Raw genomic sequence first — 24,694 nt, 5'->3', positions numbered from 1 at the left:
CAGCCCCTGGCACTCCTGGCTTCCACAGCACCTTCTGATCCCTGCCTTCCTCTTCATGTGGGGTTCTCCTCACGTGTGTGCATGTCCAGATGTCCTCCTATTATGAGGACACAGTCATACTGGATTAGGGGCTCATCCAATTCCAGTCTGACCTCCTCTTAACTAATTACTTCTTCAGTGACCCTTTCTCCAAATAAGGTTGCATTCTGAGGTTCAGAGGTGAGACTTCAGCACACAAATTTGGGGGTTACACAGTTCAGCTGTGACACAAGCCATGGGTTTTCAGCATCTTAGAAAGTAATTACAGGAAAGTGGATGGGCCCACCCTCTCCATCACTGTCAGAATTGCCCTATTTAGTGCCCCTCTGCCCCCTCTTGTTTCTTCAGTAGAAATCTGTACCCTCTTTAAAAAGCACTGACTTCTCTGCAGTCAGTGAACAGTGGCTGGTGGTACTCAGGGGGCGTTTTCTTGCTGAAGGGGCATCCTCAGTCCTGGTTCTTTAACATTGCCCTGTTTGTGCCTCTAGGAGACGTTGATCCAGCAGCACGTGTCATTTCATTAGGTCCTGTATCTGATGTTGTGGATAGTGGAGTCCTCCAGCAATTGAATGAGAGCAGTGGACACATCTCAGCATGTCGGTCTAGAGAGTTGCGAATCTAAACCTGGGACAGGCTGGGGCCATGAGGCAGAAACAGCAGCCTCTGCCAACACCGGAACAAGCCGACGCTTCCAGACAAGGCAGAAAAGGCCTTTTGTAATGGAAATCACGTGAGGGTTCATCTTCTCTTGAGAATGGCAGTCAAGAAATGAGGTGGTTGACTTGACTCCTGAGCAGTTACACCAGGAAGAGCGTCAGTGAGATGACTGAGCCGGAGAAGAGACGGTTGTAATGGTAATGGTATGGGGGAAATGAACTTGAGTTTAAACTTGATTTGAGTTTCAGTGTCTCTGAATTGAACATCCCATGTTGAAAGAAGATACATTTGGGGGCTCCAGAACTACAGTAGAAAAGTATAGAGCAAGCAGTAAAATCTAGTGAAAACTTACATGCAGGACAGCAAAATGATGAAAGATATCCAGGTACCAGATAATCCACCAGAAAGGCTTTTGTTTAGGAATCTCTTTCATGAGGAACAAGGGATGGGGGAGAAAAATCAGTTTTATCCATCAGAGTCAGTAATACAACATTGCCTATTAGGGTAAAGGAAAATGTGAAGACGATTAGTACACACAGCATGAACCCAGATGGCTTCGGAGAGTCTGACACCAGCCTCAGAACAGGGATAGTCGAGCCCATTGTAAGTATCATTGAAAACAAACAGCGTGCCAGGCAGACACCACAGAAGACAGACGAAGGACAGCGAGAAGGGGATCCGGAGATTGTGTTGACCTTCATGGGTTTACAGCCTCTGTCTCTAAACAAAGTATGGAAACAGTAGAGCTTTTATTTTGCTTTTGTTTTTGTTTTGTTTTCCCCCCACTACATAGAAATGAGAGTTCTTAGTCTGTTTCTGGCCAATCTGTTAATTTATTAGGATAGTTGCCTTTCGTTTGCTTTCCAGTAGGCATAGTGAATTTAGTTGAAGAGCAAACACATCTGTAAGCTACAACTTGATTACATCTTTTTTTTCTAGCTGTTTTGCATTTTTTCTTTTACCATGTTTTAGTTTCTGCATGTAGAATTAAATAAGAAACAAAACTTGTAAAGTTGTAACATTTCACATGGAAATGCTGCCCGATCTTCACCAGCTTCAGAAATCTGACCTTTGCCGATGCTGCAATAAAGTGTTGTAATTTAGGTTTGGTGTGGTTGTGTTTTATTTGGTTTGGGTTTGGAAACCTATTAAATGTGTAAATCAGTATTTTCCACGGATATCTTTGTTCTTTATAGTCTTAGAGACGATTTTGTTTGCATTTCACTTGTATCGTTGCTCTCATTTTAGCATCTGTTATTTGCATTGTTTTCTTGGATGCCTGAGTCAGCTTACCTTGGGGTCAGTACAGAGAAGTAGCCTGTAGAATCCAATCGAATAAACATGTTTAGAAGAGGCTTGAACCAGTCACAATGGAAAATGCTGGCACAGCACCATCTGGTCTGGGTGGGTGGTGTTTATGTTCTTACCTGAGGGTGTGCAGCAGGGTTGATAAACGCGGCTGTAAGGCAGGCAGCTCAGAAGGGAATCGTGAGAACCATTGTTTTCAGTTTCTTTCAGGTCTTTATTCCAAGGTTGACTGAGACAATCCAGAAGGTGTGACTGTAATCACTCTTGCTAAAATTTGCTGAGAGTCATTCATATTTGAAAAGACAAAGACTTAATAAAGTTTCAAAACTCAATTCTCTCAACCCTGTTTCCCAACCCTCATTGCCATCTTACTTGCTGGCCCCACTTGCCACAGCGTCCATCCCTGGACCAGTGATCAGTGGTCAAGGGGGCAAGTTCTGTGAAACCACTGGCTTGACATGCAGGAGCATTAAGAATTACCTGGAGGAGGCCACTTCCTACACTCACTTATCCATAACCGAGGTTCATCCAGATTTTAAACATGAAGTTTTTCCACATAGCTACACGTTTATTTCTAAAGTTTGGCTTTTAAAGAACTCCAAATGTTTTATCTATATACAACCTCTCATTAAAACATCTCTCGCTCTGTGTGGCCGGCACTGGAGTGTAACTGCGCTAGCTCTGTCTAGTGCTCTTCCCTAGGCTTGTTTTGAATGAAGACAAAATGGAGGTGGAATCAGTTTAAAAATAATTAGCATGCTATAAGTAAAAATCACATTTTTGGCATTCTTATTGTGATGCTTTTTTAAACCTTTGGACAAAGTACAAAGGATGGTCAGCCATCTTCTGTTATCTCAGTAAGTGCTTCTTTCTGGAGGAGTAACTTTGGAAATTGTTGGGTTATTACTCAAATGTTTGTTTCCATGGAGGATGTTTTAGTTTTATAGTTATTGGGGGAAGCATTTCAGATTCTGCTGAGTATGTGCATGTATGTCTACAAGCGCTCATTTTTTATTTTTATTTTTTTACCTTTTCTTTGGTTTCCTGTGTGATACTGGATAGTCAGTCTGGTTGGATTTATGGATTTAAACGTTTTGATGAATACTTGGCGACCATGGGAAGGGAAGGATTGATTGACTCCATTCTGTTTACCAGGCACTGGGGATACAGAGGTAGAGGGAAAAAAAATCCCTGCTCCCATGGGACTGATAACTCTAATAAGGGAGAAATGTGACAATTCTGTGAAATTAGGTGACCATATGTGTAAACTGCTTATGCAGCACGTGGCATATAGGAAGGGTCCACTTGATGGCACTGTTACTATGATACCTTGTTCTCCCCTTACTGCCTGGCTTGGTTAGTTTCAAGATGTAGTTCAAGCTTCATCTCCTCTAGGACACCTTGCTGTTCCCTCATCCCTCATTTGAGTTAGATGCTGTCCTTTCCTTGTAGCTCAGTTGGTAAAGAATCTGCCTGCAGTGCAGAAGACTCGGGTTCAATCCCTGGGTTGGGAAGACCCCCTGGAGAAGGGAATGGCAACCCACTCCAGTATTCTGGCTTGGAGAATCCCATGGACAGAAGAGCCTGGTGGGCTACAGTCCATGGGATCGCAGGAGTCGGATACGACTTAGTGGCTAAACCACCACCTCGAGCTTCATCAGAGGTGCTGCCCACCTGCCCCTGGGTGGGGATGAGATTAATTGCAGGGTGGTGCTCAGCAGCTGTTCTGCAAGAGTTACACAGAACTCCTATCTGTAGGAGCACCAGGCTGGACTGGGGGGCCCTGGGAGGTGCTCATCACATACTCCGCCTGGACACTGAGAATTCTGAGGGAACTTGCTTTACCCCAGGAAGTGCATGTGGCCACATTCTGAACCACCTGTCCTGCCATTGTCCACAGCAGGACTTCTGCACTTGACCTAAATGCCACTGAACCCCAGGCTGGGTATGTGACGGGTTCTCATCTGCTTGACCAGGTGAGCTCAGGAATTTGGAGAGTGGACACAGGTCCCACTAGTCTCCCATTTCCCAGTTCACTCTGACTCTGGATGCTGGCAACTTTGGGGCCAGCACTCGCAGGACATTTCTCTTTTGGACTGATGGGCAGAGTGTCAATCTAGTTCCATGCACTGTTTGCATTGTAATCTAGGAGGTGAGCAGGGGGACTTCATATGTCCCCTGAGATCTGTGTGCACCTGTACACACTCGCCACTAAGGAACCCTCAGGCCTGGAACATTTTCTCACTAGTGGCCCAGAGGCCAGAAACACCTGTTCCCAAAGGGGATGTGGAGGCACCAGGTGGACACCCTCAGTAACTCATGAGATGTTTATTGAGCACCAACTCCTATGCTTCCTACTTGTGTGAACTTGAGTAGTCATTGACCTCTAAACTTCAGTGTTCTCCTGTGCAGACAGTTTACTAGGGTTGTCTGAGGAGTTAATGAGATAATGGACTTGAGGGTCTTAACAAAGTGGCTAGGATCGATGTATAGTAAGTGCTCATAAAGGTTGACTAGTAGTGGTAGTAATATTAGCACCGCAGCTTCTGTGTGCTATGTGCATTGTACATAGTTGCATACAAAGTTGGCCAAGCTTGGCCCTTGAGCTCGTAAACCCTTCAAGTGTGCAGAGAATCCTGCGTTCAGACCTGGGTGGCTGAAAATCACACAGAACTTCCAACAAGCTCCACTTTATTACCCACAGAAAAATGTTACTGAACTGCGGTGGGAATGCCACCTCTCAGTGAAACAGGCCTGGACCACGTCCCATTACCTTGTCAGAGAGAAACAGTATCTGTCTCCCCAGAGATCACTGGCCACTTGAATTCAGGCATAGACCTCTTATTTTCTCAATTTTTTCCCTCATACATCTCTTGCCAGTAACAGGGTTGAATATTAAGGAGAAACACACAAGGTCCTAGTTCCTCTGACTCCAGAAGTAGCACAGGTGGCTTTGGGGTCTTCCAGCATCACAGAAAAGTATGGGCTTTTGGCTGAAATGCACCCCCCACCCAGGACAGATGATGGATGGGGGTCAGATTGACAAGATTTAGCCCTCTTGAGGCTGGTGGGAATTTTTCCAGGCTTCCTTGAGAGGGCGTGGTGAAGGGGAAGAAGCGGATGGAGCAGAACAGGCAGCAGAGCTGAAAAGAGGAAGCAGAGTCGTCTCCTGCTTCATCAGATCCCCGCCCCCCGCACCCCTGCTCGCGTGCAGTGCAGGACACGTAGTGCAGGTTCACTACGACTTCTGTGTAGAGGGGCCGTTGACTTAACACTGAGCCCAGGAGGGATTGTGAGGTATGACCCAAATCCTCTGGTAATTGATAATCTGTTCCAAGCCACTCATGAATGTGCAGCCTCTTCCTTGATTCCAGCAAGGCGGGGGCGCTGGCTGGGGAACTACACGGAGCCAGCCGCCTGGGATTGCATACCTGCCGCTCCTTGGGTAAGTTTCTTAACCGAAGCTTCATGGATGTCGTCTCGGTGATGAGAATCAAATAGTGGATTTCTCAGGGTGATGGGGAGTGGAGAGCATTCACTCCACACCTACCATGTGCTAGGCTAAGGTCCTGGTGACACTGCAAATCCTGCTTCTGTGGAACCTCTGTTCTTGAAAAGCATACAGGAACAAAAAACTAAGAATATCAAAATGAGAGAAGCTGAGATAGATACTGCAATGCTGAAGGCCCTGTTCTGGGATGGGCTTAGCTGCAAGTGAGGTAGGGGGCCTGTGGGGGCCCACATGCAAGGGCTGCTTGGAGCAGGAGCACGAAGGCCTGGTGTCCTTAGCCCGAGTCAGGACAACACGGGCCAGTCCAGCTGGCATCAAGCCTGCCCTGCCCATCCTGCTCCTCGGCTGCGGGTCCCCAGAGTGCTCCCTCGTGAACACTGCACTCTAACCGCCTTCCCAGGCTCTGCTTCCCTGAGACCCAGACTGCAGCCCACGTACTCCGGGGGTGAGGTGCTGTGGTCTGTGGTCCCTCCAGCTCAATTCCCTGAATGACGAGGATCAGCCCCTGAAAGACAGGGAAGGACATTCCAGACAAGAGATGGGAGATGGGGGTATGAGCGTGGCCTGTTTGAGGAATGGAAGAAAAACCAGTGAGAGGTGGGCACAGAGCTGTCTGTGTCAGAGAGGACTCATGAGGCAGAGCGGGGCATGTGAATTTTCTTCTGGATGTGGTGTGATTCTTTGGTCTGATTTCATGGGATCATCTGGCTGCAGAGTGGAGGTCAGATTGTAGGGCTGAAGTAGAACTGTGGAGACCTGGAGGCAGGAAATGGTAAGAGCTTGGCTGAAAAACAATGGGTGATGGTGGAAAGGGGACAGGTTTCCCAGGTAGAGGGGAAAGGGCTGGCTTAGAAGGGGCAGGTGTAGGAAGGGCTGGGAAGAAGGGGTGTGGGGTCCTGGGCTGTGCAGTTGGGTGGGCGGGGCATGCAGAGAGGGACGGAGTGAGTGCAGACGGTCCCCAGGTGCTGTTCATGTAGGGGTGCTGCCCAGAGGCCCCCACGGCCCCCCTTTGAGGGTTTGCATACCCTGGCTCCACACCTGCCTGGAAAAAGGGCCACTGCCAAATGGCCCTGGTTTCTGGAGTTGCCTAGCCTGCAGGTGGGCAGGCCAGGGTCTGGGCCTGAGAGCTGAGGCCATGACGTTGCCCTGGCCAGGGGGAGGAAAGCACAGGGCCCCGGCTCCAGAGTGCTGCCCCACTGTGCGGTTGGAGCTCAGGCCTGCTGTGAGGACAGGCCCTGACAGTGAGGAGCCAGGGGACGCTCCCACTGGACCCTGTGCAGACTGGGGAGACGGGCTGAGTGTAAACGGATCTCTCTGTTCTGCCTGACCTGATTTTCCCTTCCTTTTAATTTGACTTTTGTTTGTTTGCTTTGCATTGTTTCTGAGAGACCCTGGAGACAGACCTGAGACAGCCCACAGTGGTGGCTGCACACCCGGATCAGGCCGGGGCCTTCTGGCCTCAGCCTGCCCTTGGCCCTCCCAGAGGCCCAGGCCTCCCTCTGCAAACCCTGGCTTCCTGCAGTCTCAGAACCAGGCAGACCACACCCACCAGATCCTCTCTTCCCCTCCTCTTCACCGCCTGCTGCAGCAGGAGCCTGCTAGAGCCACTGGCAGGAACCTGGTAGAGCCACTGGCCCACAAGGCCCCCTCAAGAGAAAGCCTGAGGAAGTGGTGGAGTGTGAGAGAGATCTGTGTATTTAGGTCCCTAGAGCCAGCAGCCTGTGACTTTGGTATCCTACCCCTTGCGTGGTCCACCCAGGTTTCTTCACTGGCTCCCGGGTGCTCCGTTCCCGCTGCTGTGATCTGCAGACAAGCACAGAGGGCCTCCCCCGGTGTTACTGAGGGAGGGAAATCGAAAACAACTGCAAAATCCCTAATAGCATTTTACTTTTAAAAAACTTTTTATCTCGAAATAATTACAGACTCACCAGAGGTTGCAAAAATATTCAAGTCCTGCAAACCCTTTGTCCAGCTTCCCCCAGCGGTGACATCTTATATGATGACAGTAAACATCAAAACCAGGAAATTGACATTGGTTCAACATTGGTAACTAGACTCTAGGCCCCATTAAGTTTCCACAGTTTTTACATGTGCATATGCGTGTGTTTCCACAGAATGGGATTGCATGTGTAGATTTGCCACCCTCAAGGTACAGAAATGTTCTCTCACCACAAAGAGCTCCTTCCTGTGTGCTACTCCTTGATCCCTGATGTAGTAGTTCTTCAGAGACACAGAACAAAGTATAAATAGAGATGTATATTTTATTCTATTTTATTTATAGGAATATTTAGGGATATTATAGGAATAGGAGATTATGGAATTATGCAGGCTGAAATGTCTCAGAGTCTTCCATCTGCAAACTGAGGAAGCATTAAAGTCATTTCTACAGTTCAACACAAGTCTGAAGGCCTGAGACCCAGAGGTGTTCACAGTCCCAGATCAAGGGCCCAAGAATTGGGGGCCGATGATGTGAGTCCACTGAGTCTGAAGAAGAGAACCAAGAGCACCCTTGTTTGAGAGCAGGAGAAGATGGATGTCCCAGCTCAAGCAGAGTGAGCAGGTACCCCTTCCTCCACCTTCTTGTTCTTTTCACGTTTTTGATGGCCTGGTGGATGCCCACACACACATTGGGGAGGGCCGTTTTCTCTACTCAGTCTGCTGATTCAAATGCTCATCTCTTCTGCAGACACCCTCACAGACACACCCAGAAATAGTGTCTCATCAACAACCTGCGCATCTCTTAGCTCAGTCAAGTTGACGTATAAAATTAGTCGTCGTACCTGGAAACAACTAACCTGGTTTCTTCTGTAGAGTTTTGTCATTTTGAGAGTGTTACGTAAATGAAACTGCACAGTATAGATCGATGATGGATTTATGATGCCCTTGAGATTCCACTGAAGTCAGCGAATATGGTTCCTTATGGATGAGTGGTAACCCTGTTGGGTGGATGTCCCTGAGTTTAAACATGCACCTACTGAAGGATATTTGTGTTGTTCTCAGTTTGAGGCTATTCTGAATAAAGCTGTTGTAAATATTTCTGTGCAAGTTTTTTTTTTTTAATCTTGGGAAAATATACATAAAATTTACCATTGTAACCATTTTTAAGTGTACAGTTTAGTATGCGTACAGGTTTCTGTATGGAGGTAAGTCTTCAGTTCTCTGGGACAAATACCTAAGAGTACAATTGCTGAATCATGTGGTAGGTGCATGTTTAGTTTCTTAAGAAACAACTGCCAAACTGTTTTCTGGAGTGACTGCACCATTGTCCATTCCCACCAGCAATGTAGGGGAGATCCAGTTTCTTCACATTGTTGCCAGCATTTGGTCTTATCACTGCTGTTTTTATTTTAATTATAACTGCCATGGTCAGTGTGTACTGGTATCTACTTGTTAAGATTTGCATTTCCCTAATGGCTAATGATGTTAAGCATCTTTTTGTGTGGTTGTCATTCATATATCCTCTTTGATGAAATGTCTATTCGTGTCTTCTGCATTTCTAATTTAATTAAAAGCTGGGGGGTCTGCTTTCGTGTATTGTTTTTGAGTTTTGAGAATTCTTTCAATTCTTTTAGAGATTCTAGATATAAGTCAGATATGTGGTTTTCAAATGATTTTCCCCAATCTGTAGAATGTCTTTCATCCTTTTAATGGCATCTTTTGCTCAGCAAGTTTCAAATTTTGATGAAGTCCAACTTATCTTTTTTGGTGATAACTGTATTCTTTGCTTAGCCCTAGATCTCAAAGGTTTTCTGTTCTTCTTTCCTAAAAGTCGAACAGTTGTACATTTTACATTTAGGTCCATGATCTACTTTGAGTTAACTTTGGTATAAGATATGAGGTTTAAGGTTTTGGGGGGTTTTTTGTTGTTTGTTTTTTTTTTTTCCCATGGATGATCAGTTGCTCCAATGCCATTTGTTGGAGAGGCTGTCATTCTCCATTTGGGTAAGTTTTACACCTTTGTCAAACCAACAACAACCACAGAACCTACCATGTGGATCTATTTCTGGTTTCTCTATTCTAGTCCACTGACTTCTGGGTGGGTCGCTTCACTAATACCACACTGTTCTACTATAGCTGTATGGTAAGTCTTGATATCAGGAAGAGTGAGTCTTCCCACTTTATTCTTTGTTAAACTTGTTAGCTGATTTAGTTCCTTTGCCTTTGCATATAAATTTTGGAATAAGCTTGTCTCTGTCTACAAAGTATCTTGCTGGGATTTCCATAGAAATTGTGGTATTATTTTTGAGCTGTCATGGATTAAGTGGTTTTTGTAATATTATTTTCAGATTGTTCATTACTAATATCTAGAGATGCAGTTAAGTTTTTTACACTAGTCTGGTATCCTGTGATGTTGCTCAACCCAATCAGTTATAGTAGTTGTTTCGTGGATTCATGTCATCTGCAAATACAGTTTGACTTCTTGCTTTCCAATCTGGATGACTTTTCTTTTTCTTTCCTGATTGCATCGGCTAGAATCTCCAGTACAGTAACCAGTAGAAATGATAGGAGTAGACATCCTTGCCTTGCTCCTGATCTTAGGAGAATTATTCTGTTTTTAACCATGTAATGTAAGAACTACAGAGAGCACCATATACCGACCAAATACCAGGGTCCTGAGAAGGGAGGAGGGATGTGTGAAGGCAACTGGAGCTGCTTCCCTACAAGATGGGTTGGGAGGAAAACAAGCTCACTGAGGTCAGGAAGTCTATGAATTTGTCCTGACATCCCAGTGTAGGAACTGACAGCTGAAGAGGATAGACTCAGCATTGCTGATGCTATTGCAAGCTCAGCTGTCCTTCCCTGACAAGGTTGACCTCCTCTTCCTCCCCACCATGCCCATGAATGAGACAGTCAGACAGCCTGTAGGGGTCCTTCCTGTGCCCCACAGGTTGTGTCTGTGCCCTACAGGTCCTGTGCCCCACAGTGATGCCCCATCACTCCAGAGTTGGGGGCTGGAGTGGGGCAGGCAAACTGAGAGGCTCCCAAGTATTCCAGGGAAGAAAGGCAGGACCAGGCGTGTGAAACTCTTGCCCCAGGATGCCTGGGGCAGCTGCCATCAATGAGGATCCTGTGGACCTTCCTCCCCTGTTAGGAATCTGTCCTCCATTGATCCACTCACTTATTTAATGCATTTGCCTGATACCTGCTAGGTGCAAGGCATCTTTTGAGACACGATGTGGGATGAAATAGACTAACAAGGTCCTTACTTACCAGACAATTGTAGTTAACAACAGAGGGATGCATCTCAAATGCTTATACCTTAGGAACAATGTTAGCCTGGGGACAAGAGAAGCATAAACCAAGTGCTGTGGTTTGTTCTGAGAAAGGAAACAGCACGTGTGTGCGTGTCTGTGTAGGTTCAGAGGTGCAGGGGTGTATGTGAGGGGGATGTTGTTAGGCCAAGTGGGATAGGGGCTGTGAACAGTGATGGGGGCTGTAGGCAAGCTGAACCCTAAATGATGTAAAAGATTTTAACTGATGACTGGCAGGAGCTTTGCAGACACTGTGACTCTCAAACTCTCATGAGCATGACTCACGTGAGGTCTTGTTAAGGTGCGGATTCTCATTCCCTGTGTCTGGGGAAAGACTTGAGAGTTCTGACAAGCTCTCAGGTGGGGCAGATGCGCAGGTCACAGGGTCACCCTGAGTAGCAGGAGTGCAGAGATTGCCTAATGTGATTTGGCTGCAGAACAGTGGGAAAGGAGGAGAGCAGAACGGGAGAAGGAGGTGGGGGGCAGATTCCAGGCAGAGGAGTTTGAACTGTATTTGGCAAGCAGTGCACAACCTCTGAAGGTATTTGGGTCATGCCACGAGCCAAGCTGGACGTTTGGAAGACTAGCCTGGAAATTACTCAATGGAGAGACAGAGCAGGCGAAACTAAAGGGACATCCATCCATGTGTCCACCCATCCATCCATCTATCCACACATCTGTGCACCTACCTAACATCTGTCCGCCATCCACTAACATTTGTTAGACACATATTATGCTCCAGAGCCTGGGGAAGGATGGAGAAGACCCAGTTCCCCCACCCACACCCCAGCCCAGGGATCCCAGAGCCCAGAGGAATTGAAAGATCTGTACTTAAAGAAGTCTGGAAGCAGAATCTCACTGCCACAGGTGACATCAGAGACAGAGCTCCTGTGAGAATTTCTGGACAGACAAGGGTTTCCTACTGGGGTTCCAGCCATCTTACTGACTCCAGAATGGCAGAGACAGAAGGGCCTATCTCCCTGGGCTGCCATAACCGAGTTTCACAGACATTTGTTTCTCACAGTTCTGGAGGCTGGAAGTCCAAGGTCAAAGTGTCAGCAGAGAGACTTCCCTGGTGGTCCAGTGGCTAAGATTCCATGCTCCCAATGCAGGGGGGCTGGGTTCCATCCTTGGTCAGGGAACCAGATCTCATATGCCCCAACTAAGAGTTTGCATGCCACAACTAAAGATCCTGCATGCCTCAATAAAAATCGGAGCTCGTGAGTGCCACAACTAAGACCTGATGCAGCCAAATGAATTGATAAATAAATAATAACAATGCAGTGTTGGCAGGGCTGGACCCTGCTGAGGCCTCTCTCCTTGGCTTGCAGCTCACTGCCCTCTTACGGACTGTCCTCTGTGCACTGGTGGGAGTGAGAAGGATGCTCTGGTGTCTCTTCCTCTTCTTCCAGGGACCCCAGCACTAACCACTTCAATTAACCTTGGTCACCTCCTAAAAGGCCCTGTCTTCAAATATGGTCCCATTGGGGTTATTTGGGCCTTCAACACTTGAATTTGGGTGGACATACATCTAAGAGACCCTTTAGTCCAGCCCTGTGACTTTACTGGTAAAGACGTGGAGGCTCAGAGACATTAGGGGATTTGCTCAAGGTCACACAGCTGGCTGGCAGCACATCCAGAACAGGAAGTCAGGCCCATCATCTCCCGAATGTGCTGGGAAAAGGACAGTGTCTTCTAGCTGTTGAGGCTGTGTGCTGAGGCCTGCGGTGGTGTGCCCTCCAGTACCAGCCCTGTGTTTATGTGAGAGACAGGGCCGGAGGGGAATAGGCCCACCCTGAAACCAGAAAGATTTAGCTCAGACCTCAGAAAGGCTTCCTGTCCCTGCCAAGTATGACCAGTGGTGGTTATGGGGCTTCTTCCTCTGAAAATGGCAGAAAGCTAGCCAAAGGGGCAGGGGAGGGACCTTACAACTGCTTCAGGCTCCTGCTAGACTTAGGATTCTCTGATGACAATTAAAGACCTACTCAACTGAAACCACTTGAATCTAGAAGTCCTGCCAGGAGGAAATAAGTCACCGAAAAAAATCACCCCGTGCATACCTTTGGCCCAGCAGCCCGACCTTGAGGGTGAGGGCAGGGCCTGGGCCCTTGAAGGGCTGTTTACCTTGGTTAGGCAATGCAGATAAGTGGCCTTGTTTGTGTTTGCAGATGGGGTCAGCATTTGGGCGGGCAACGCCAGTCTGGAGCAGTGGGCAGCCAGCCTTAGGTCAGGGGCTGTGGTGGGGCCTGGGGAGGGGAGGAGCAGCTGCAGCCCAGCCCAGAGGCCCATCTCCATGCCCGCCTCCCCTCCCTGTCCACCCTCCGCTCTCCTGGGCTGCTCTGTCTGCAGTCTCCGCATGTCCCCCATCCCTCCACAACCCGCCCCAATAACAAAGTTCTGTACTGATCCTCGCCCAGAAGAATTTTTCTTTTTGAGAAAATGTTTTCATTGAAAAATGAATTCCGGCAATCCCTTTCAGACCCACAGATGCCATTGTTAGGAAATTAGGAGATCCTGAGACCCGCCCTGTTGGGTCATAAAGAGTGTTTTGCCTTTCTGAGCCCTGTCCCTCCTGATTTGTGGTGGGAGAACACACTCCAGAGAGGCCTGCTCTCAGTCCAGTGTTTTCTGACTCCGTGTAATAAAGGCATCACCCCCTGGAAGGGGATCAGGAAGAACACCTATGGTGGAGGTGGGGATGGGGAGGATGGGAGTGCTGTCTGCTGCTGAGGGCCCCACTTGCCGCCAAGCCTGTGCTACCACAGCTAATCCACATCCTCCCTGTAAAGAGATTCTGAAAGAGTTCTAGAACACACACACCTCTTGGAACTGTGACTGCATTGGGAGAGAGCCATGCTCCATGGGGTCCCACGCTCCACCCCACCTCATGACTTCCGTGGACCTGCTGGCCAGTGGAGGGATGACCCAGGCTGGCGGGGCTTGCTCCGTTTATTTTGGCCATGCCCACCCTTGGTGGAGAGGGGGAGTGGAGGGAGAGAGGGAGAGTCACGTTCAGTGATGGCAGGACCCAGGATTTGGTTTAGTCCTGGCTTCCAATACTTGGCTCCACTGTCTGCAGAGGCAGCCCCTGGTGGAGACTGTTGATTTGGGAAGTGTGGTCAGTGGACACAGAGCCTTCTCAGCGCCTGGTTTACTTAAGAAATGAGTGCATATGAGACCAGAGTGGCCTCTGTGGACGAAGGAAGACCCTGCTTCCTGCTGACGTGGCATAATCTGTGCCCATCCTGGGACACTCCTTTACCCGGGGTCCCAGTACCCCCTCGAGCAGGGTGTGACCTCGCCTGGCCCCTCATGTCCCGCCCTGCAAGGATAGAGGTCGTAACCCCTTCTCATGACCTCTTCTAAGCCCTCCATTTACAAGCACATCTTCCTGCGTCCACCAGCTGGGGACAGGATGGTGGATGGTGCCTCAGGCCCGGCTGATCGACCTCAGACATGAGGATGCTGCCTCACCGGCCCGGGTGTCCCTGGAGCATCCTCCTCCCACCCATAGGCCGCTGGCTGTGGGGTCAGCCAGTATCAGAAGACGGGTTTTTTGTCCAGTGTCACCTGGTCACTTGCTGGCTCTGTGACCTTGACCTTGGCCTCTCTAACTTTCAGTTTCCTCATCCTTCAGCGGAGATGGTAAAGGAACGACTGCACAAGTCGGTCATGAGAAGAAATTAAGGTGACCCACGTCTAGCCCTGAGCACGATACCTGGTCCAGAAATGCTAAAACCTGGGTGCTCCCACCGGTTATGGGTCATGCGCACGCTCACCTGAGGTGGGATCACACCCAAGATGCCCACTGCTTACTCGGCAGTGAAGACAGTAAGTCCCCACATGGACTTGAAGGGCCCAGCCTCACCCTGAACAGCACAGTCTCACCTCCCAGGAGTCTCATTGGCCCTAAACAACAAACTGAGCTCAAATAATCAGACTCTGCCTCCTACCCCCATCACAAACTCAGGCTAGGGGCATCAGGGAAACCCCCTCCCATCCCAGCAGGCCCAAAATCATCCTCAGTTGAAAGGGCTCCTGGGGTCCCAGAGATGCACGGGACAGGCTGCTCATCTCCGATGAGCCAGCTCGAACACCTCCCGAGACCCCTGAGACCTGGGAGTGCAGCTGGCAGCTAGTGCAGCAGTCGGAAGTGAAGACAGCACAGGGAACATTCCAGCAACCTATCCTCTGGGCCCTGCAGGAAAATTCTCAAGGCCTGGGGCCATGATATCATTTCTGGCCCATCTGGAAGTCACCCTTTGGGTGGGTCTAGCCACCCCAAATCAGGGACTTCTGCTCCCCAAGGGCGGGACAGGCAGCCTAAAATCTGAGACGACGGGGAGCCAGAGGTGCCTGGAGATTGAAAGGATCTCCTGGGCTGATCAATTCTGTGGCCTGAACTCCCAGCCAGGTCCCATCGGGGCTCGGTCTCCCTGGGGCTTCCATGCAGCCCTCCCCTGATGGGGGGCCTCAGAATGGAATGTTCTGGGACTAGGAGGTGTGTAACAAATACTACAAATGCTTGCTCACTGATGTCAGAGGATCAGGGCTGGCCCTGGGCCAGACCCAGAGGTGCAGGATGACTTTGCTAATCCCAGCTTCCCTCTCTCTTTGTACCTTCTGCTGCCCTTACCTGTCCTGGGGCCTCTTCCTTGCTCCTCTCTCCTGACCTGAAACTTCTCAGGAAAGGGGAGGAGAATTTAGACTATAGTATAAATGACTGATTGCTTTAAGTGTCTGATCCCTTTAAAGCTCTGCAGCCCCCCTTTCTGTCTACCTTTTTAACAAGCTAGACATGTCCTCGGTCTTGGGCTTCTGAAACAGGGATCATGAATCCCTGGGGATATCTGGTGATGTTCTGGGGAGCAGACAAAGCCACAGCATAACCCAGATAACCTGCTGTACCTTCCTGGAACATTTTATTCAGTGAAAAGAAAATAATATGTGAAAAAGAAAAAAGTTGCCTGGATTTTAAAGACAAAACAAAGAGTCTACTCACCATACACAAAAGTTAAATTTGTTTCCACAAAGCTCAGAGGAGCATAGTTCCCACCTGATTACTCCTGCCATAGACTGTGGAAACATCTGGTGATGACAGAACATCCTCTTCTGGTCACAGTCATTTATCATCTTGCTTGGTAGTGACCTGCAGGACTTAATGCTTCTCTATAATCAATATTTTTGAAATGAAGATTAGACTTTGTAAAAGTGTAAACCCACCTTGCACAATCTGGACATTACACAGAGCTAAAAGGGCATCTAGCAGATTGCCCTGTGTTTCTGAGCACATGTTTACTTAAAGGCTTAAGAGTTTAAAGTAGTACAAACATGACTGCTCCAGATGTAAAACTCTGAGAAATCACAGGTGGAAACTGTTCACGGAACCTTAGCGGAGAGTGCAGGCTACAAATACAAAACAAGGTACAAGAAGCACAAAGATGGACTTGAGAATATGAATGAAAAAGGAAAAAGCTTGGACACTGGGAGAAAGGTCCATCACAAGGAGATCACAGAAGAGCTGGACAGGAGAGTCAGGAGCTCTGGGCTCTGCAGTGCTCCAGACCCTGTCCTCCTCCTGCGCCTACATCTGCTACACATGTCTTGCATCTCTAAAAGGAAAAAGTTCCCTAGAGTCCAGCCATCTCCAAGTCAAAGCCATGGTGTCTGACTTTTGACAGAATCTGATTCTGTTTCCAAAGCTTCTATTTGCCCTCTGATGACTTTTGTTTCAGTGAGATTTCTCTCAATATTCCCAGTGTTATCATCAGTTAGTGGATGCTGGAGAAATGAGATGAATCATGTTGGTGGTGTGATGGGTGAATAAGGAAGTAGATGAGTTCATGTTTTGTTTAGGACTGCCTCCTGGAACTGGGCAAGGGTGGACCCCGTCCTCGGGGCCCTGGGGTCACTCCTCAAAGTCCTCCTCTTTCCTCCTGAAGTATGCTGATGTTCTCCTGGTGTGCTTCTCTCCAGCACCCCTCAGCCCCCGTGGGCTCCACGGCTGATGGTGATGATGCTCTTTGTGATGCTTGAAGGGCTTCCCGGGCCATTGCCCCCCACCCCACACTCTTTGTCTCTAGCGAGCACCACGTGCCCTGTTTGCCTTCCTCTGTCCTCAGCTACCTCCTGTCAGTCATGTGGATCATGATGGGCCAGAACACAGACAAACAGGGCCCTTGCAGACCCATCTCTGGATTGAGAGCTGGTGTGAATTCTCTGGGCTTCCCAGTGGCTCAGTGGTAAAGAATCTGTCTGGAGTGCAGGGGATGCAGATTCAATCCCTGGGTCGGGAAGATCCCCTGGAGGAGGAAATGGCAACCCCCTCCAGTATTCTTGCCTGGAGAATCCCATGGACTGAGAAGCCTGGCGGGCTACAGTCCATGGGGTCGCAAAGAGTCGGACAGGACTGAAGTGAATGAGCACATACACATATGCATATGAATTCTCTGGGGGCAGGTGGGGATAGTCATCTGCCCCCCTCCTATCTGTAGAGAAGGCAGACTCAGGAAAGCAGAGAAGAAAAAAGAAGGGGAACATGCACACACAGAGAACCTTCTAGAGTTGCAAGACATTCACCCTCAGTGTCCTTTGCTGGGTGTGGGAACATCTTCCTCGCTTACATGCTTGAGGAGTGGAGGCCCCAAGATGCTGAGGAGCAGGGGTGGCTGGTGTCACCCAGGGTCTGCTGACCAGCGCCAGCCCACTCATGACTCACCCATCCCATCCCGTAGGCACAGTGATCTCCATTTTATGGATGGAAAACTCAGACGTAGAGATACCAGGTAACCCACCCACAGGTCAAGCTCGTAAATGCTGGAGCCGGGACTGCAGTCTCAGAGCTCTGACTTGAATTTGTGTGTTTCACCACGGTGTTGTTCTGCCCTCCGGGCCTCAGGGCTTTTAAACGCAGGACTCCGAGTTCCCTTGTCTCTGGCCTCAGCCAAAGGGGTCCTGAATGCCGAGCATCTGAGGCCACCTGGCACCTCCCTCAGTGCAGAAGGATGCTCCAAGTGGCTCAGTGGAAAAAGAAAGGCAGGGATGCTGCTGCCAGCACATGTACAGCTGACCCTTCAGCCTGGCTCGAGGGCAGGTATCCCCGATCTTCCCAGGCATCTGCCACTGACACTGGTCCACAGGTGGGTGAGGGTGGTTTCCACCTTTCCCCATCTACCCGCAGGACCAGCTCTGGCTCCCACCCACAGCCTCGGCTGCCCTGAGAGCTGGTTGAGAAGTCACTCTTGGCAAGACAGAGGCTCGGTTCCTCCCGGGCCACACCTCTGTGGTCCCCCTCCATGACCCGATGAGTCAGGTAGAGTCTTGATGTGCAGATGGAGGTACCCCAGCAGCTCTTCCCTGCCGCCTTGCCCATGACAGAGTAGGAGCCCAGGGGCTGAGCCCAAAGCAGAAAAAGATGAGGAGACAACAGGGAGAGTGTAGGATATTAGGACCGATTCCCGAGAGAGACCGGGGGGTGACCCTGACCACTGTCTAGTGTGGCTCAGATCCTGCATGCACATCTGAGCAGAGAAAATTGGTTCCAGTTTAGACCTAAAAGTGCCAGCTCTGGAGAAAAAGACTTTCCTGTTAATTCTGAGTAGCTAAAATGCATCACTTGTGTGACAAAATTGCTAGTTGATGCCCCAATATACATTTGTTATGTAGTACCATTATTATTACACATCACTTAGTGCTCCAGTTGCTAGGTCCTTAGCCTGGTTCTTACCTAGCTGTGACCAGGAGACAACATCCTGGCTAATGGCATATGCATGAAAGTGAAGTGTGTGTAAATTCTGGGTCATATCCTCAAAGGAGGTGATGTGCCCTAGCCTTTCATCGTGTCGCCTTCCTCATGGCTGGAATGTAAACATGATGACAGGAATTGGAGCAGCCATTCTGGGCCACAAGATGGAAGCACATATTGAGGATGGCAGAGCAAAGAGTTACAGAGTCCTGGATCCCTGATGGTTGTGGAGCCACCACATACTTCCACCTGTGTGTTTGAACTTCTAAATGACAGAGGTAGAGGTTTCCATCTTGTTTAAGCCAATACGATGTGGGTCTCTGTTACAGCAAGCAACTTGATATCCCACCAGTGCAGCTCAAAGATCAGACTCCCTGAGTACCCTTTGGTTGTGAGGTTCTGTAATTGCTCAGGTAGATGAAACACCGTGCTATAAGGCTCTGCATATGCCTCCGGGTGTAATCGTTGGGTATGAGTTTGTAGGGAAATAGGCAGCCTCCTTCTCTGCTAACCTGTGACTACTTTCAGGCAGGCTGACAGGTCACTGCTTCTATAACAATGGGACCAGCCTTGGCTCCATTTCATTAGACTGAGGTTCCCTTGATGGAAACAGCTGGCAAGGAAAGAAAAGCCATGGGGACAAATGGAGGGAAGGTTGTGTTCTGATCCTGATGCTGTGTTACCAGTCCCTGCTGTGGCCCTGGACCAGTTTCTCCAGATGTGAAAATGGAAATGACCCTGACCACTGTCCACAGGGCCTTGTTCCCATGATCTTTCCCCCAGGAGCCTGGAGAAAGTCTCGTCAAGCTTAGGACAGCTTGTCTTTTCTAAAGATGACTGCCCACTTTGATTTGATGTCTCAAGTAGCTTGACTTCAGGGGACAAAGCTGTAGGAATCTCCAGCCTGGTGTCACACCTGTGTTTCTCGAGCCGGTCCTTCTATGCTGTCACACCCCAACCACGAGACATAACAGCTTTTCTTATTCCTCCTTTTAAATGACAAGCGCATCACTAAACAAAATCAACCCTGAATATTCATCGGAAGGACTGATGCTGAAACTGAAGCTCCAATACTTCGGCCACCTGATGCAAAGACCCAACTCATTAGAAAAGACCCTGAGGCTGGGAAAGATTAAAGGCAGGAGGAAAAGAGGATGACAGAGAATGAGATGGTTGGATGGCATCACCGAATCAATGGATATGAGTTTGAGCAAGCTCTAGGAGACAGTGAAGGACAGGGAGGTCTGGCGTGCTTCAGTCCATGGGATCACAAAGAGTCAGACAAGACTAAGTGACTGAACAACAACCATCACTCCAGCTTCCCACTCTGTCTGGGCCATGTGCAATGAGGGGAAGTTGGTCTCGTGCAGGCTGACCCCTCCAGGCACAGACAGGACTTCCTCTCACCGTCAAGGGGAAGAGTGGCCATGACAACCTCTCCTGTCTCCAGGTCTGCTTCTCCAGAGACGCTTTCCCTGAAATAAATGTCTTTGACTCCTTGTCCTTCCAGAGGTAATATCCACCTTTCTCCTGGAGCAGGCTGTTCCTGAGGAATTCCTTCTCCCTGACCCCTCCCCTGCAGGGTGCAGGGGCCCTGAATGGGCTGCAGTAGGACCTTTTCTTGCTGGGAGGACTTGAAAACAGGCAGAAGGTCCCCAGCCATCTAGGTTGAGCCCTGATCATCCATTCCTATTATTTTTTCTTTACTGCTTTCAATGTGGCAGTTTCCTGGTCAGGAAGGACTCCATGGTACAGTGCAGGGTCAGGGTGGAAGCGGGGCTCCAGGGAAAGGTGCCCGGGTGCCCTGCTGTTCTGTATGTGGTTCCCACCGTCTCTTCCTCCAGTCTCTCATCCGCTCGTGAAATGAGCTACCGAAGGCCCATCACACTACCGGCTTGTTCTCAACTGTCTCTTCTGCGAAACGGGGGTGGGGGGTGGGGCAAGAAAACCCTTCCACCCCTTCAGACAAGGGACCAGACTGTCTGGTCTCTTGGGTTCCCTGCCATCTCTGAGACCTGCAGTTCTGCAGAAGACTGGGTCACTAGAAACCGCCTAGTGAACTGTGAAATTCCTAGTGAAACCTGGTAAAAAAAATATAGATTTTTTTTCCAGAAGCATTAAGAAATAAACTGCTGACATGGTGGCCATACCCCAAATACTTTGGCTTGTGTTTTCTACACACAAGAATATTCTCCACCAACATGACCATCAAATGAAGTCAGTCTGCCCTGTTCTACATCCAGTCTTCCTAGTGATTGTCCATTTTAAAGCAAAAGGAACACAGGATCCTGTGTCCCATTTAGTTGTCACATCTCTTTGGTCTCCTTGCCTGGGAGGCATTTCTCAGTCTTTTCTTTAAAAAAAAGTAGTTTCATTTCCTTATTAATTTGTTTGTTTGTTTGTTTTTGGTTGTGCTGCATCTTCATTGCCGCACAGGGCTGTCTCTTGCTGTGGTGAGTGGGGGGCTACTCTCTAATTGTGGTGCATGGGCTGCTCATTGCTGTGGCTTCTCTTTTTGCAGCACACAAAGCTCTGGGGTGCCGGGGCTCGGTAGCTGAGGCTCCCAGGCTTCAGGGCCAGCTAATTCGCTTTAGTCGTGTCCAACTCTTTGTGACCCTATGGACTATAGTCCACTAGGCTCCTCTGTCCAGGGGATTCTCCAGGGAAGAATATTGGAGTAGATTGCCATGCCCTCCTCCAGGGTACCTTCTCAGCCCAGGGATCGAACCCCCATCTCTTATGTCTCCTGCATTGGCAGGCAGGTCCTTTACCACTAGCGCCACCTGGGAAGCCCCCTGGGTTCTAGAGCACAGGCTCAATAGTTGAGGCACATGGGCTTAGTTGCTGCATGAAATGTGGAATCTTCCTGGAGCAGGGATCAAACCTGTGTTCCCTGAATTGGCAGGTGGAGTCTTCACCACTGAGCCATCAGAGAAGCCCCTCAGTCTTTTATTGGCTTACATGATCTCAACAGTTTTGAGTATCACAGACACTGTTTTTTATAGCATGTCCCTCAATTTGGGTTTTCTGGTGTTGCCTCATGCTTAGATTCAGGGTCTGAATCTCGGTAGGAACGGAGGTGGTATCTGTTCTCACGGCGGCACAATTTTCTGTTTGCTCTGTCACTGATGGAACTAATTCCCGATTAAGGTCTGTCTGCCAAGTTTCTCCACCAGTGTGAGTTTTTGTTTCTAATTACTAAGTGTTTTGTGGAGAAATACTTTGAAACTACATAAGTAACCAATTACGCATCAAATAATTATGGTAAATAATTAATTCTAAATATCTGGGTAAATTAATTAACACAATCAATTAACATATGTGTGGACTTGTGGTTTTCTGTTTCACCCAGTGGATTATGATTCATTATTATCATTATTTATCCTGATGCTCAGATCATCCCAGATCTGGTCTCTGGGAGCCCATTAAGGCCAGCCTCTGTGTCTTTTTGACACATCCCCACTATTCTTTGAGTACTTCCTCCCTTTCTGGCACAAGCATATGTTCTGGGCTCATCTTGTGGTTTCTGGTCCCAAGCCCTGGAATCAGCTGTTCCTCCCCAGAGCTCTGACTCTTTTTAGTGGAGAATGAATGTTAGATCTTCTTGATCTAACTTTAACCAGACTCCTCTGGGTAGGGTTCGCTGGTCCTCTTCTCCCTCTGTGTGTTAGGCCACATGCATGGCCTTGGATGGGTTACATTTTAATGATCCCATCAGCTTCAGGTCTGAGCAGGAAATTTTCCATAGCTTTCCCCCAGCTATTCACGGTTTTTGAAAGCATGCCCAGTGCCAGCAGCTTCCAAGCCTGCATGGCTCAAAGCAGCCTGCACTCAGGGCCCTACCCAAGGGCCCCAGATTCCAGCACTTGTCTCAGAAGTGAGCCGAGGGGGAGCCGCGTGATTTGGGGGCTTCCTGTGGATCCCAGTATGGTTTCCCCTCCTGGGATATCATTCCTCTTCCTAGAGAAGAGATATACAAGGTGCCAGCGGATAGAAAAATCCCAGAATCCCTTGCACAGGTAATCAGAGACTGACAGCCCCAGAGACCACCAGGGCAGAGGTGGTCTTGTTTACACGAGGCCAGCAGAGCCGAAAAGCCGGGGCTGTTCCTGGCCCGGCTGCTTCCAAAACCTGTATGGTTGTCATCATCGTGTTGTGCTGCTGCTGCTGCTGCTGCTAAGTCGCTTCAGTCGTGTCTGACTCTGTAGTCTGTGCCTTAAAGAGGGGCTCTGAGATTGTCTAACCTGCGGGCCCCACTGCCTGGCCTGCTCTGGGTCCATGGTCACATACACCATGACTCCCGGCTTCTGTGAGCCCTAGAGGGTGAGAAATGACCAGCGCAGGACCCTGTGTCATGGAGAGCAAGACGGCCTGGGCTTGAACCTCAACTCTGATGACTACCAGCTGCGAGATTCCAGAAGTTACCTAGCCATGCAGTCCTCAGCTTCCTCCAGTGGTACCTGCCTCACCCCACAGGGCTGATATGAGGAGTACATATGTTCATCCATATATATGAACTCTATATATCTGTCTGTCTGTCTATTTATCTTTCAAATCTGATTTCCTATCTGTCTATGAACTCTGTCTACCAACTCTGGATCTACCTACCTATCAACTCTTTCTATATCAACTCCTAACAACTCTATCTATCAATTCTGTCTATCTATCTATCATCTGTCTGGAAAAAGTCAGTTTTCATTCCAATCCCAAAGAAGGGCAATGCCAAAGAATGTTCAACTACTGCATAATTGCACTCATTTCACATGCTAGCAAGGTAATGCTCAAAATCCTTCAAGCTAGGCTTCAATATTATGTGAACTGAGAACTTGCAGATGTACAAGCTAGATTTAGAAAAGGTAGAGGAATCAGAGATCAAATTGCCAACATCCATTGGTTCATAAAAAAAGCAAGAGAACTCCAGAAAAACATCTAATTCTGCTTCATTGACTACCCTAAAACCTTTGACTGTGTGGATCACAACAAACTGTGGAAAATTCTTAGAGATGGGCACACCAGACCACCTTACCTGCCTCCTGAAAAACCTGTATGCAGGTCAAGAAGCAACAGTTAGAACCAGACATGGAACAATGGACTGGTTCCAAATTGGGGAAGGAGTATGTCAAGGCTGTATATTGTCACCCTACTTATTTAACTTATATGCAGAGTAGCTCATACTCTGCTGATATATGGAATCATCAAGCTGGAATCAAGACTGCTGGGAGAAATATCAGTAACCTCAGATATGCAGATTACATCACCCTTATAGCAGAAAGTGAAGAGAAACTAATGAGCCTTTTGATAAAAGTGAAAGAAGAGAGTGAAAAAAGCTGGCTTAAAACTCAACATTAAAAAAAACACATCAGTTCATGGCAAATAGATGGGGAAATGATGGAAACAGTGACAGACTTTATTTTGGTGGGCTCCAAAATCACTGAAGATGATGACTGCAGCCATGAAGTTAAAAGACGCTTACTCCTTGGAAGAAAAACTATGACAAACCTAGACAGCATATTAAAAAACAGAGACATTACTTTGCTGACAAAGGTCCATCTAGTCAAAGTTATGGTTTTTCCAGTAGTCATGTATGGATGTGAGAGTTGGACCATAAAGAAGGCCGAGTGCCAAAGAATTGATGCTTTTGAACTGTGGTGTTGGAGAAGACTCTTGAGACTCCCTTGGAGTGAAAGGAGATCAAGCCAGTCAATCCTAAAGGAAATCAGTCCTGAATATTCATATAACTGACACTGAAGCTGAAACTCCAATACTTTGGCCACCTGATATGAAGAGCAGACTCATTGGAAAAGACCCTGATTCTGGGAAAGATTGAAGGCAGGAGGAGAAGGGGACGACAGAGGATGAGATGATTGGATGGCATCTTGACTCAATGAACATGAGTTTGAACAAGCTCCTAGAGATGGTGAAGGACAGGGAAGCCTGGCATGCTGCAGTCCATGGGGGTGCAAAAAGTCAGACATTGCTGAGCGACTGAGCAACAACAATCATCTGTCTATCTACCTGTCTGTCTATTTGTCTATCAATCCTGTCTATCTATCTATCTCCCTGTCTATCTACTCTGTGTATCTATCAACTCTATCATCTGTGTACACAGAGAGAGTCACAGAAAGAGTCCCCAGACAGCATGTCAATTCTGTGTTTTAAAAAGAAGCGCTCTTTATAAAAAGC

The 24,694-nt window shown here is 48.4% G+C and overlaps 1 protein-coding gene across 8 annotated transcripts in view; it reads left to right on the top strand.

Annotated features, from left to right (window-relative positions):
• UPF2 (UPF2 regulator of nonsense mediated mRNA decay) overlaps window positions 1-1,799 on the top strand; it is a 90,672-nt gene extending 88,873 nt beyond the window's left edge. For all 8 annotated transcript variants that reach the window (XM_081554087.1, XM_081554086.1, XM_081554088.1 and 5 more), the window contains one exon: window positions 528-1,799. In XM_081554087.1, the coding sequence (XP_081410213.1) occupies window positions 528-537 (10 nt within the window). In that variant the 3' untranslated portion in view covers window positions 538-1,799. The remainder of the gene's footprint in view (window positions 1-527) is intronic.
• Window positions 1,800-24,694: the final 22,895 nt, after the last annotated feature.

The sequence above is a fragment of the Giraffa tippelskirchi genome, chromosome 13 (genome assembly GCF_054371585.1).
Source record: "Giraffa tippelskirchi isolate mGirTip1 chromosome 13, T2T-mGirTip1v1.2.pri, whole genome shotgun sequence".
NCBI lineage: Eukaryota > Metazoa > Chordata > Mammalia > Artiodactyla > Giraffidae > Giraffa > Giraffa tippelskirchi.
This window is presented reverse-complemented; position numbering and strand designations above follow the sequence as displayed.